The following is a 12,229-nucleotide window of genomic DNA, read 5'->3' as shown; positions in this document are numbered from 1 at the left end:
CATCTCCAACCTTTTTCTCTTTGTTGAGGAGTCAGAGAGGCTAGTACGAGAGACATTCTGCCAAATTGCAACCAGTGAATAGTTCTCTTTTTCAGGGAGAATTATTTGTCCAACTCCAGTTAATTTATAGCCTTTTGTATTGTTTCCATGATCAAAATGCTCTTAAAAAAGCAGAGGCTCCATCTCTAACCAGATGAGAGTTCCCACATGACATATAGTCTGAATACAGCAAAACTAGTTGACGATATATTTTTGCCTGCAGCCAATCTGTCTACTTCCAGCTTGGGTTCCTAAATTCTGGCTTACTATTCTGTGTAATGAAAGCTCTTCTGAAAAGGGGCCTTTGTATCTGACAGTGAGGGAACTGCTCATTGGGAGGAATATCAGGCCTGACCCTGAGTAGCAGCTAGGGAGTGCTCAGTGTGTTTCAGGCAGGAGTTGGTGTGAATACACCAGTAAACTATGTTTGCCCTTCACCACTGAGTTCTGAGGCTGAATTGGTTCCTGAGCTACAGAAGAATAGGTTGGAGCTATTCCAAATTATGCTGATACCCCTCATTGCCACAGTTTGTTCTAACCCCTGGAACTCACTTACACAGGAATGTAAGTGAGCCCCTCATGCCTTTTTTTCCTTCCCACTACACCCCTAGCGTGCAAGGATCCCTCTAAACTGAGTAAATCCAGTGCAGTAGTGCAAATTAATCTGAAAGCAGTACAGGAAGTGGGCCAAAGTGTCTAGTTGAAGAGAAGCAGCCCAAGTGAAGTGGCCTGGGAAGGGTCTTCTACAATCTGTCTTTGGACAGATGAGGAGAACTGATTATAGTCAGCCACATCCATAACATTTCTCTGCAGCAGAATCTGGCAGCACATGCTACCTTCAGGGCCAGATTAAGGCATAGGCAAACTAGGCACGTGCCTAAGGCCCTAAGTGAAGAAGGGGCCCAGTTGTGTTCATTTTAGATATTATAATTATTGAGTGAAAAAAGTAATATCAGTATGTAGTATTAAGTAGGGGCCCACAAGTTTGTTTGCCTATGGCCCACTAAAGGGTTAATCCGGCCCTGGCTACCATGTATGTATCTTGTATGCTATGAGTCTGTGCTGCATTTGGCATTGTACCTACAAGAATATAAGTTGTCTATTTGCTGCTTCTTCAGTTGGCTGAGCCTTTGACAGGAAGATTAAACAATTTCCCTTTCGGAAAGTTAATTCCTCTTTATGATGCAAGCCTCCTTTGGATTATTATAGAGATGGTCTTGGTTTAACTCTTTCTGAACTAAAACTGGGAAATGGGATGACTTCTCTTTAAAAAAAAACCCAAGAACGTTTATTGCAGCAGCTTCAGATTCTGTTACATCAGAACATTTCTTAGGAGGCTCCCCTGTGTGCAAAGGGCCAGTACAAGGCCTGTGGACCATTTAAGATCTTCAAAATAAGACTTGAACAGGATTTATATAGTATGTATGTCTCACTGCCAGCCCTCTGCACTGGAATAATTTTTGTCTGTATAAGCACAAAGCTTCCTCATTCTCTTCTCTGCCCTTCAAGAAATATCTCATTCTCTGAAAATAGAAGAAATGTTGAGTCTGATGGTAGGGTCTGTTGACTTCAGTTATTTGATTTTTAATAGTGTGAATAGAAGCAGGACTTTCTTGATGCTCAAACCGTTTCTCAGGGGAAAATCACAATTAATATTTTAGATGCTGCATTCAAGCAAGCGTGTGTTCCCATTCCATGTACTGAATAATTAAGTGCACAGGCAGTCTTATATAATATTTCTTTTAAAGGTTTATATGGGTAGCAATTCTTTAACAAGTTCTGGGGAAAGCTTTCTTTATGGAGGTGGACCTAATTGAAATCTTTGAAGGGGAAAATCAAGGTTTTGGTATTGTTTCACGAGAGAAGTCCTTACTTCCTTTTTATGACTAGAGAATGACTCATTTGAAGTACTCTTCTCCCCCCTGTCCCCAGCTTAGCTAGAAGAGTGTCAACATCTGACAAAAAATTCTGACAAATATCCTTTGTTCCATTTATGGAAAAAGTATCCCAAAAGAAGGAACGGAGCCATTTTTGCCTGATTACTTGCAGACATTTGCTTGAGACTCCCTCACAAATTATGGAATGTACAGGTCCTCAAGTTTTTTCACAGCTCATTGTTGTCTGTCACCAGATGCTGGCTTACTGTGAGGCTTTTGCATAGCTTTTTTATCTGTGGTCACTGGATTTCCTGGGTAAAATATAAATGTCCTGTAGATTTCCTGTTTCTTCTGAAGTTTCAAGACATTCACACAAGTATTACTGCTGTATTAAAAGAGGAGTTAGTCTGATTTCTTAACACTTTTCCTTATGTACGGAAGTGTTTGATGTGTAATATTAAAACAGTTAACTTGGTTTCCTGACTAGAAGAACTAAGTCCTTTTGGACTGCTCTGCTGATGATTGTGATGTTCAAATATAACTTTTTAGCTACTGAATATATTCCATGCATTTATACCAAAAATATTTGGTCCACAGACATTTTGTGAATGTAATAACTTCTGAGTGGGCATCAGTTTGGGCCAAATCCCAAGCATTAGTAGTAAAATCTTGGCTAAGAAATGGAAGTTACTTGCCAGCAGAACTGGTGAAGTGTATGTACAAACTGCATCATATTGACAAAAAAGCGTGGGATGTTGCTTACACAGACAGCAACCATATTATCTCTACCCACATGGTAAAGGAAAAAATACTAGAAGGTAAAACTTGTATTGCCTGATGCTTACACTTCTCTGTGGGTGCATCTACACAAGAGACTACATCACTGTAGCAACGTACTATAGCGACATAGCATTGGCAGGCAAAAAACGTGATGCCACAGCTACGTTCCCTTTCATACTTCCTAAAGGAAGGACTAAATGATGGTTCAGTAGCAACATCACCATACACATGCTGTTTAAAAAAATATTCATCATGGCTTTTGAGGCACGAGACCTGCACCATGTGAAAAGCTGCTTGTCATTTTGACATTGTTCTGTAAAACTAAGGAAGAGTCACCATCAGACTGAGCAGATTACTGTATTTTGAATATGTTGTATTGCATATATGTATTTAGAATCAAAAGTTGTGTATGAAGTATTGTTAAAGTTGGTAGAAGAAAGTCAGTTTCTAAGAGAACATTTTACTTATGAAATAAGTCTTTTTCAAAACAACACTGCTTATTCTAGTATGATATCTTGTTTCTGGGTGATACAATGCTTAACTTCCCCTCTAGACTATAGCAGGGACAGGGTATCTCAAACCTGCTTGGATACATGTGGAAGGTATTGAGGTTTCCTAATCAATATTTTCAGCATCTGAATTTTAACAGGATATACAGAAAAATACCCTGGGAAGAGTCAGATTCCCAAAGAGCACACACTCCTCTCTGATCCCTCCAAACACTGCTCACCAAATACCACTTTTCAGCCCAATTCAGTCTACTTTTTCCCAAGATGCCAAAGCTTTGCCAAAATTTCCAAGTCAAACTGGAAGGAAAAAAAAATTCTAATTCTTCTGAGGAGTCTGTAATAATTTTTTTTTTAGGAGTTTCCATTCTTAAAACATGCATCCTTCTTAATAACTCACTACTTCATACAGTATCTGCAGAGCCTGTTATCTAGTTGATGGAAAAGAAAATGATTCTCCTCCATTGTTACATAGTATAACAATGTCTGAGGAATATTTGTCAGGGAAAGCAACAGAAAAATACACAGTCAGCAAAGAAGAAAGGAAACCACCATGTACAGAGAATAAAAGGAAGCAAAATAGTCACTTCTCAATAGGAAACTTAAAGATAATTCATGGAAAGTGCATAATTTTCTTTTTACATTGAAAGCCATCTTACAGTAGAAGAGTCTTAATATATCCATGTAGTTAATAGAAGAGGATATGTAAAACAGGTGACAATAAAAGAGTCCTAAGAGGATAACCCCAATTCTAAGACTATTTCAGTCAAAATTTTGCAAGCCGAATGTTTTAAACTAAATCTACATGTAGGCAATGACATAAGTGGCCTGAGTATCAGGAGTGTTGACCACCTGTGGCTTCCATTGATCCTCTAGTCAGCTTAGCAAGCCTGAAAATCGTGTCATTCTGTTTGGGTCTCTGAAAATGGATCTAGTGACTAACTTTAAGAACTCAGCTTTCATGTTTATAGTACTCAGATTGCAACAAGCAATTTGGATCCAAGTAAACTTAAGTTTGCTGGAATCAAGTAGCAGATCCATTATGGCAAGAACGGGGGGTGCAGTAACAGATGTCTGTGCACATGCAGTGAGCTCACTGCACCTGCACCTGGCAGCTGAGACTGGAGCTCTTGGCAGTGAACTGGCAATGAAGAAGGGTGACGGCACCACCACATTCTTGCTTGGACCCACCCCTGCTGGAATCTATTGCATTAATTCCAATGTTAACCCTATTGTCTGTATAAGGGCAGATTAAATCAGAGGTCAACAACCACAGCCCACAGACCAGTTCCTGCCTGTGGAGCTGTTTGACCGACCTACAGTTGTGGAGCTTCAGTGGCATTTGGTGGAGGGGGGGCCTCAGCTGTGATTGCTTTCCCCCATGCTGCCACAGAGAGAAGTGACAGCCTCAGGAGCTCCCCCTTCCGTATCCTGCTGCAGGGAGAAGTAGTCACAGTAGTGGCAGCAGCTGGCTCATAGCATCTGCCCAACTGCCTGCCTTTGACCTGAGCTGGGTCATTCTGGCCTGCAGCCTATAAAAGTTGCCAACTGCTGGACTAAATTGTTAAGGCATATGGGGAGGAATAAATCCAATCTGGATTTTAGGTCAGATTGTTTCAGAGAGCTGATGTGACCAAAGAAGAAAAAGAAAGAGAAGGGGGTCCTGCCTCATTCAGACTTTGCTGTACTGTGGAGCCAGTGAATCCTGATGCAAAAGGGCCTGAATATACCCCACCAATCTGCACCCCACGTATGATCCAAACCCAGAAGTTTGCTGGTAAGGATGCTTGAGGTCATGCCTTTGAGGCTTCTCTTTACCCTCAGCCTCCAGCATGTCAGAGACTAACAGCTGGGGATGAACCTGGAGCAGGTTAATTGATATTCTTCTGGGTTTTGGAGCATCCTGTCAGGCCCAGTAGGAAGGGGATGCTTGTGTTGAGATTTCCTGGTATCATGGTATAGTTAGGCCTTCACAAACTTAAATGGCCACTCCCCCCAGATTGTCATATTCATTAATCACATCCCATTGTATGTAGGTGACCAGTTGTCTCCCTCTTTTCTTTTTAAACCTGGAGGGAGGGTTGCCTATCTTAGCACAGGAGTCTGATGGATAAATCACTTGCCCAAGAACTGCAGGGAGACCTGACTTCTAGAACCTCCACAGCCAGAGTTCCTAAATTCTAGGAGCAGAGGTCCTAGACCCTCTGCTTTGACCTTCCTGGAAAGTATCCTAACCACCTGGCTGTGGGCTGAGCTAGGCTAAAAGCACTCTTAACCCTTCCTGGTGGTGCTGGCTCATTGGAAGCCAAGAGTGCAAGAGTCTTGGAGTAAGAGGAACATTCAACAAGCAGAAGCTTGATCCTGTAGTTCAGTTTGAAGAGAACTCTCCTGAGAAGGAGGGAGCAATGGGCTCTGCCCATGTATTTTGCATGTAATAGTTATTGAATAAAATATGTAAATTTCATTAGCAATTATTCTGTTGTGAATCTCACCCTAAGGTCCCTCATTAATTCATAAAGACTTCAGGCTCATTTACATCTCCAGTGTGGAAGCACTTCATGGCAAAGGAAATATTAGGTCTTATTGAGAATAATATGAACTTGCATATTTCGTGGGAGCAGAATTTTCTATCAGTTTTATTACAACAATTAACACTATATATAAGGGCTTTTAAGGCACATTAAGTGCCACGTTGAAATAGGGGGACCTTGAAAGACCCATTTATATAAAGAATCTTGTCCAAGTGGGTAATGGAATATTGGGCTAATTTCAGAAGAAATCAATAGTATGTTTCTCCCTTTTTTCTGTTCTTCAAGCTTAAAAATCACTGTTTGATCATGAAAGGGACTGAGCACCCAAATTTAACAGGGATGATAGATGCTTGGCTTTTTTCACGCTGTGCACTGATGAACTCTCTTATTCTCTAATACACATTGCTGAGGTTTGCAATCCAACCCTCACATGGAGTTTCCTGGCTGGCAGTTTAATCATGTAGAAAATACCACTACATGCAGTCCAGAGCATGTCATCTGGAATACTGCAGCTACATTTCAGTGCATCTGTGCTCTCAGTAGAGTAGAGGGAAAAAGAATAGAATAAGGAGCTTCATTACTGCAGAAAATCTATAATATACAACCTACAATATTCACTTATAGTACAGTTTCAGGAACCAAACTTGAGAAGAAAATTAAAGTTCTAACCCTGTTCTGTTCTGAACTAAGTGACTCACAGGCTAGTCTAGCTTACACCTAACTGCCAGTGGCTTTCAGGGTGTGGATGGATGTTATATTTGTAGGACAATATATGTCCTTGTAGTGCTATAAAAAGGTTTACAGGTGTGCATCCCACGTATAGCACTACAAAAATGGGACAAGTGCTGGTTGAAACAGGACCTTCTCTGTAGTGCCATATTCTTGAGAACTATACATAATGTCTGTATATTCATATGTAGTGCTACAAGGAGGTCTCTTGCTGCCCCACCATCTCACAATGCTCTGCTCATGCCCCCACTCCTTGAGAGAGGAAGAGAAAATAGCTGGATCAATGAGAGCCCACCAAGGAGCAGAACCGCAGTCCAGCCAGGATTGGAGGTTGCAGCTCCGCTTACTGCAATAGAGACCACTGCTCATGCCATAGCGAGGGCAGCAAGGATCAGGGAGGTCAACGTGGTGTCAGAGAGCCTGCTGAGGGAAACCACTGCCGCAGGAGGGTGGTGAGAAGAGCTGCTGCTGCTCCTATCCCAGTCCCCAGGGCAGAGCAGAGCTGCAGCCCACCCAGGATGGGGCTGTGCTGTGGGGGTAAAGGTAAAGCTGAGAGCAACCCTTTATCACGCCCTGGCTGAGTACACATCACTGAATGCTTTTGAGGCAACTTTGTAATTCTCCAGCCAGGGGGCTTTGCATGTCTGTCCCTGCCTGGTACTGCTACATTTTTGCAGCACTTCAAAAGTGCTGCAACACCTGTAATGCTATCTATGAACATCTGCCTTGGTCACAGGAACTCCTTACAGAAGGATCAATTGCTGTGGTATAAATGCATCCCAGCGAATCCCCTCTTCTTCAGGCGCCTGGGGTTCTGCAGAGAAATGCCACCCAGCTCTTTCTTAACCTGGCAAAACCTTCTGCTGCTCAGTTAAAGTGGCATTCAGCTACTTTGCATAACCAGATCAGTACAAAGCCACTGTGATTTTATCTAGTCTTTAAAGACTTTCTCTAAAGAAATGCCAAACATAGACATTGATTTACTGCCTCTGAATATGGATTATTTTAATAAACCAGTACATATGAGCAGGTGTAATCTGTTTTAAACACTAGCTAGTTACTAAAGGCCTGATCCTGTATAGGTGTGAAATTTGCCATTTAGTTCTCTGAGAAGACAGGCATTTAATGGGGGGAAAATCCATAGATATGATTCTCTGTTATGCAGTCAAGGCATAACTTGCTCCTTGGTGAAAAGAGATTGATATCATGGAGAGTAAAAATGGTGACTCATAAGTAAGGCATAGTGCAGTGTTTTCCCAACCTTTTCCAGCCCAAGGCACGCTTACATTAATAATTTTTTTTCTGCAGCACACTTGTTAAGGCATTCCCCATCCTCACACTCATTTTACCTCTCACTAAGTCAGCCTGGCAGGCCTGTGACAACATACTCTGTTTCCACTTCAGGATTACACTGTTTCAGACTCAGTTGCTGGACAGACACTCCTCAGAATGGTGAACTCTTACAGTCTAATCCATAGCCCATTGAAGTTCATGGAAAGAGTCCCACTGAATCTACTGGGTTTTGGATCAAGTCCTACTTAGCTTTTATTTCTAAATTTACTATTTCATATTAGCCAGCTGTTTCAGAAATCTTTTGTATCATTCTTGTCTGCTGCTATGTCAAAGTTCCACAGGCAAACACTTTTTAAAGGTTTGTATTTAACATTCAAATAGTTCACAACTATTTTTCTTTCATTTTTCAGAGCTTACATATGAAGAAGTGATTAGCTTTAAACCACCTGATTTAAAAATGGATAGTCTGGAAATAGAACAGTAAATACAGCTATGTTTTGCCTTGCTGCACTCTGAAGACTGTTAAATATATTACAATTTAACATATGTTCACAAGAGTAGATTTTACTATCCAAAGATTTTGGAGAAGATATGGAAAAGCAGGTGAATGAAACTGAAGCCAGGTGTCTATTTTGAGGTCTTTTGTTTCTTGGGGGTTTTTTGTTGGTTTTTTTTGGTTTGGTTTGTGTTTTTGCCTTGTACTATGAATGTAATCCCTCATAAAAGGTGATAAAGAAATGCTTCATTCTGATAAAATGATGCACTGAGTTATGTTTAACTGTGTTTTCTGCATGTTTTACTTTTTCAGTTGTAATGCCAGAAATGAAGGTAACTTTATTATTTGAAATTGTACAGTTAAAGCGTGAATGTATGCAAACATCAAGGTAGAAGCCCATACAAGCAACCCATTTTTTCCTGGCATTAACCTTATTTTATCTGGTTTGTTTTCTTTTGTTTTACTTCGTTTTATTTATAGCTAGTGCCTTTATGAAAAGAGGGCATAGTAGAGAGATAGACATAATATGCAACTGTAGTCGTATCTGTGGTGGTCTTACAAACATATTGGATGTCTCTTGAATGGTCTAACACCAGTTGGAAGTCAACGAATAAATCTGTCTTTTGTTGCCATTGAAGAATCTGTTCTCATTATTTTTCCGATAGTCTTTTAATCTGCTGAGTCTAAGTGTGTGAGACTTTTAATTTGTGGTGCTACTATAGGTCATTTCATCACAGGTGTCTTGGTAAATTTGCACAAATTACAAGAATTCACACTGCAGGGAACTCCTACAGTCTTCCAGAAACCTCACATGTGCTGTTATAAAGATACTGTATTCAGGTCACAGCTTTGGACTCAGTATTCCCTTATTGTTTTCTTTTCCTTCTCTTAGCCTTGAGAGACTGACATAGCATTTGAGATTAACAAAACAAAACAATAATAAGGTTTAAAATTGGACATATACAAATAGTTTGGACATTTGTAAAAATCAAAATATTGTAATCTCAACTTTGAACAATATTCTAAGAGTACTGAGAGCTCTGAACAGCTGAACAATTTAAATTTAAGATAATAAATAGTACGATATATCAGATGCTACTATAGCTTAAAGAATTAACATTATAATTTAATTTACCCACTTGGAAGTATGATACTAATAAAAAAAAATTATTAACAACCTTTGGTATACAGCTTCTTGTGGTCAACAGCGGTGTCATTTTTAATTCACAATTGACTGTATCAGTGGATGCTATTCATTTTTATATGGTTTGTCTGTTGTTTCACTGTCTCTTATTTTGAGATGTCATTTTATATTAATTTATTACTTCCTTTTGCCTTGATATTTTGTTGTTAGGTTGCATCGCACAACTAATATTTGAACAGATGAGTTCTAACACATTTGTTTATTTTCGCTGTATTTTAGCTGTGTTGATTTTTTTTTAAAATAATTGACTACTCAAGAAACAAAAGCCAATGTCTTTCTTCATGACAGTGTACTATCATCTATCACTGATATAACCCAAGTAAAAATCTATGAAAACTATATCTTTGGGGTAATTTTTCTAGGAAGGTAAATAAAGATTTATTACATGACAATATAATCTTATTTATGAAAACTTGTTTTCTAGATAAGCTTAGTGCATTGTATTAAGGTAACTGAGACACTTCGAAGTACTACAGAAATATATATATAGAAACCTTCAAGTTTCCTGACTGGAGAGCTGCAAAGTTGCTATGAAGGGGAACCAGGGGCAATAGGGGGATGCTGTGCCCTGGGCTGTTAATAATCAGCTGGAAGCTGCCATCTGTGTACCTCAGTATGTTTGCTTTCTTGTAGTGCTATGAGCATATTTAGTGCAGCGGATGTAATGCATATCCATGGCCTGAAATTCAGTAGAACATGACCAAAAGAACTCATTTATCCTCACAATTTATTTATCTAAAAATAATTTCTTAGTGCTTGATCCAAAGTCCATTTAAGTCAATGGAAGTATGTGGATCAGGCCATAGTGGCCACTGAATGATTGCTTATGATTTTGTGTTACTGCATTTATGGCCTGATTTAAGTTACAAAATCGTGATTATCTCCAAATATCTCATTTACTTTATATTTTTTATTTTCCTGATTTTCTTGCAACACTTCACTGTTGATACCGTTGGTTCCCTCACCTGCCGTACCTCTACTGTAACTCAGATGAGCAAGAAATAGTAGTATCCAAAAATAGGAAGATTTTGCATGTAGATGGAAGGAATCCAACATAGGAGCATAGAAATTGGCAATAGATAAGTGCCAAGGTGCCTCTAGAGCAGTATCTTGTCTCTGACTATGGCCAGCACCAGATGCTCCAGAAGGAGGAAGTAGCAGGCAGATACTGTGACCCCAGGATCAGGATCCTGATCTCTACTAATTAGAGATCATATAAACCCAGAAACGCATGGTTTAATCTGCCTTCCAAAATTGCTCGCATTCATTAGGACAATTCTGGATTATCTTCATATTCCTAGAAATAGCCAATCTAAGGGAAGAGTTATGCAATTCTGCTTTGTGCTTGAAAAAGTTATCATTCTTCCACCAGATAGGTTCATTGCTAAAAATATTCAGTACAAATGTGTTCACAGTTACAGTTAAACTAAATGACACACTGGCATATAATAAAAGATAACACAAGCTCAACTATTTTGATGGATCATCGAAAGACACAAATTATCATCTCACAATAATGACTAGAAAAATGAAAGTCAGCTTTCATTACTCAGACTTGAAAGATCTGGAAGAGATTTCTTGGAATGTCTGTGACTTCACTAAAAACCCAATAATCAAAATACAGCCACTCCTTACTTAACATTATAGTTACGTTTTTTGGAAGTTTTGCTAAAAACATCTTTATTTTTCTTTTTTCATCAGATGTTGCTTGTTTGGCTCAAATGATGTTCACAGTGTTTGAAGTAGTGGTGGCCTGTTATGATTACTTCTTTAAATTCTGAAGATGTTTGCAATAACTTTAGTCAAGTTATTGCAAAGAACTATTTATTATACTTCACTACAGGGGTGTAGGTTGTAGCCGTGTTAGTCTAAGGACATGGAATCTTTCATTCCATCCAGGAAGAGCACACACCAACTGCTGAAACTTCCTCAGCCTGACAAAGGGTTTTTGAACCCGAAAGCTTGCTTAAAAATTGTTTTCCAACTGTTTAAGTTGGTCTAATAAAAGATACCAGATTCACCCGAAGAACCTTGTTATACTTCACTATACACTGTATACAAGTGTTCTTTTGCCAAGAATATAATGGATTTACAATTTTTAAGTTTTAAAGAGACCGTTGTGATCATCTAGTTTGACCTACATAATAAAGGCAATAAGAATTTCCTCACCTTCCTGAATTAATTCGTGCTTCAAGTTCAGTAACTGTGGGTGAATGTGAAAACATATTTTAAGCATAAATTTTTAACATTTCTAGAGATGGAGAATCCATCATAATCCTTTGTAAATTGCCCTAGTTGCCATTTTCTCTCTCTCTTAAAACCTTGCAGTTTATTTCTAGTCTAATTTTGTCTACCTTCAAATTTCAGCTGTTGGATCTTGTCTATAGCTATGACATACCAGTGTTTTGTGCAAAACTGAGAAGGCTTTTTATCATTTCTAATTTTTGTCAATTTTAAAAGTAATGCCAAATCCAGATTTGGGAGCTATAGGAATTGGATTCAGAAAAGGAATTCATTACTTGAAGGCAAAGGTGCAAACACTATTGGGAGATTGTATCCCAAGTAAGAGGAGAGAGATTATAAGAGGAAGAAATTGGTAGGAGAGGGCTACAGGCCTACTTTCATGACCAACCACTTTAAACAGGCTGTTAAAACTAAGCAGAGGCTCTACAAGGAATGGGTAAAGGAAGTGGTCATTCAGTGGTCAAGGAGTGCAGAAATAAAGTGAAAGTGAGGTTTAGCTGAGTTAGCCCATACACAGAAAAAAAATTTAA

General features: G+C 39.1%; 1 protein-coding gene across 1 annotated transcript in view; it reads left to right on the top strand.

Annotated features, from left to right (window-relative positions):
- The window catches only part of MAPK11 (mitogen-activated protein kinase 11), a 30,013-nt gene extending 20,328 nt beyond the window's left edge, over positions 1 to 9,685 (top strand). Inside the window, exon 11 of the mRNA XM_025215477.1 lies at positions 8,166 to 9,685. Within this exon, the coding sequence (XP_025071262.1) occupies positions 8,166 to 8,239 (74 nt within the window). The 3' untranslated portion in view covers positions 8,240 to 9,685. The remainder of the gene's footprint in view (positions 1 to 8,165) is intronic.
- The last annotated feature ends 2,544 nt before the right edge of the window (positions 9,686 to 12,229 follow it).

This window comes from Alligator sinensis, unplaced genomic scaffold, assembly GCF_000455745.1.
Source record: "Alligator sinensis unplaced genomic scaffold, ASM45574v1 scaffold600_1, whole genome shotgun sequence".
Taxonomy (NCBI): Eukaryota; Metazoa; Chordata; order Crocodylia; family Alligatoridae; genus Alligator; species Alligator sinensis.
This window is presented reverse-complemented; position numbering and strand designations above follow the sequence as displayed.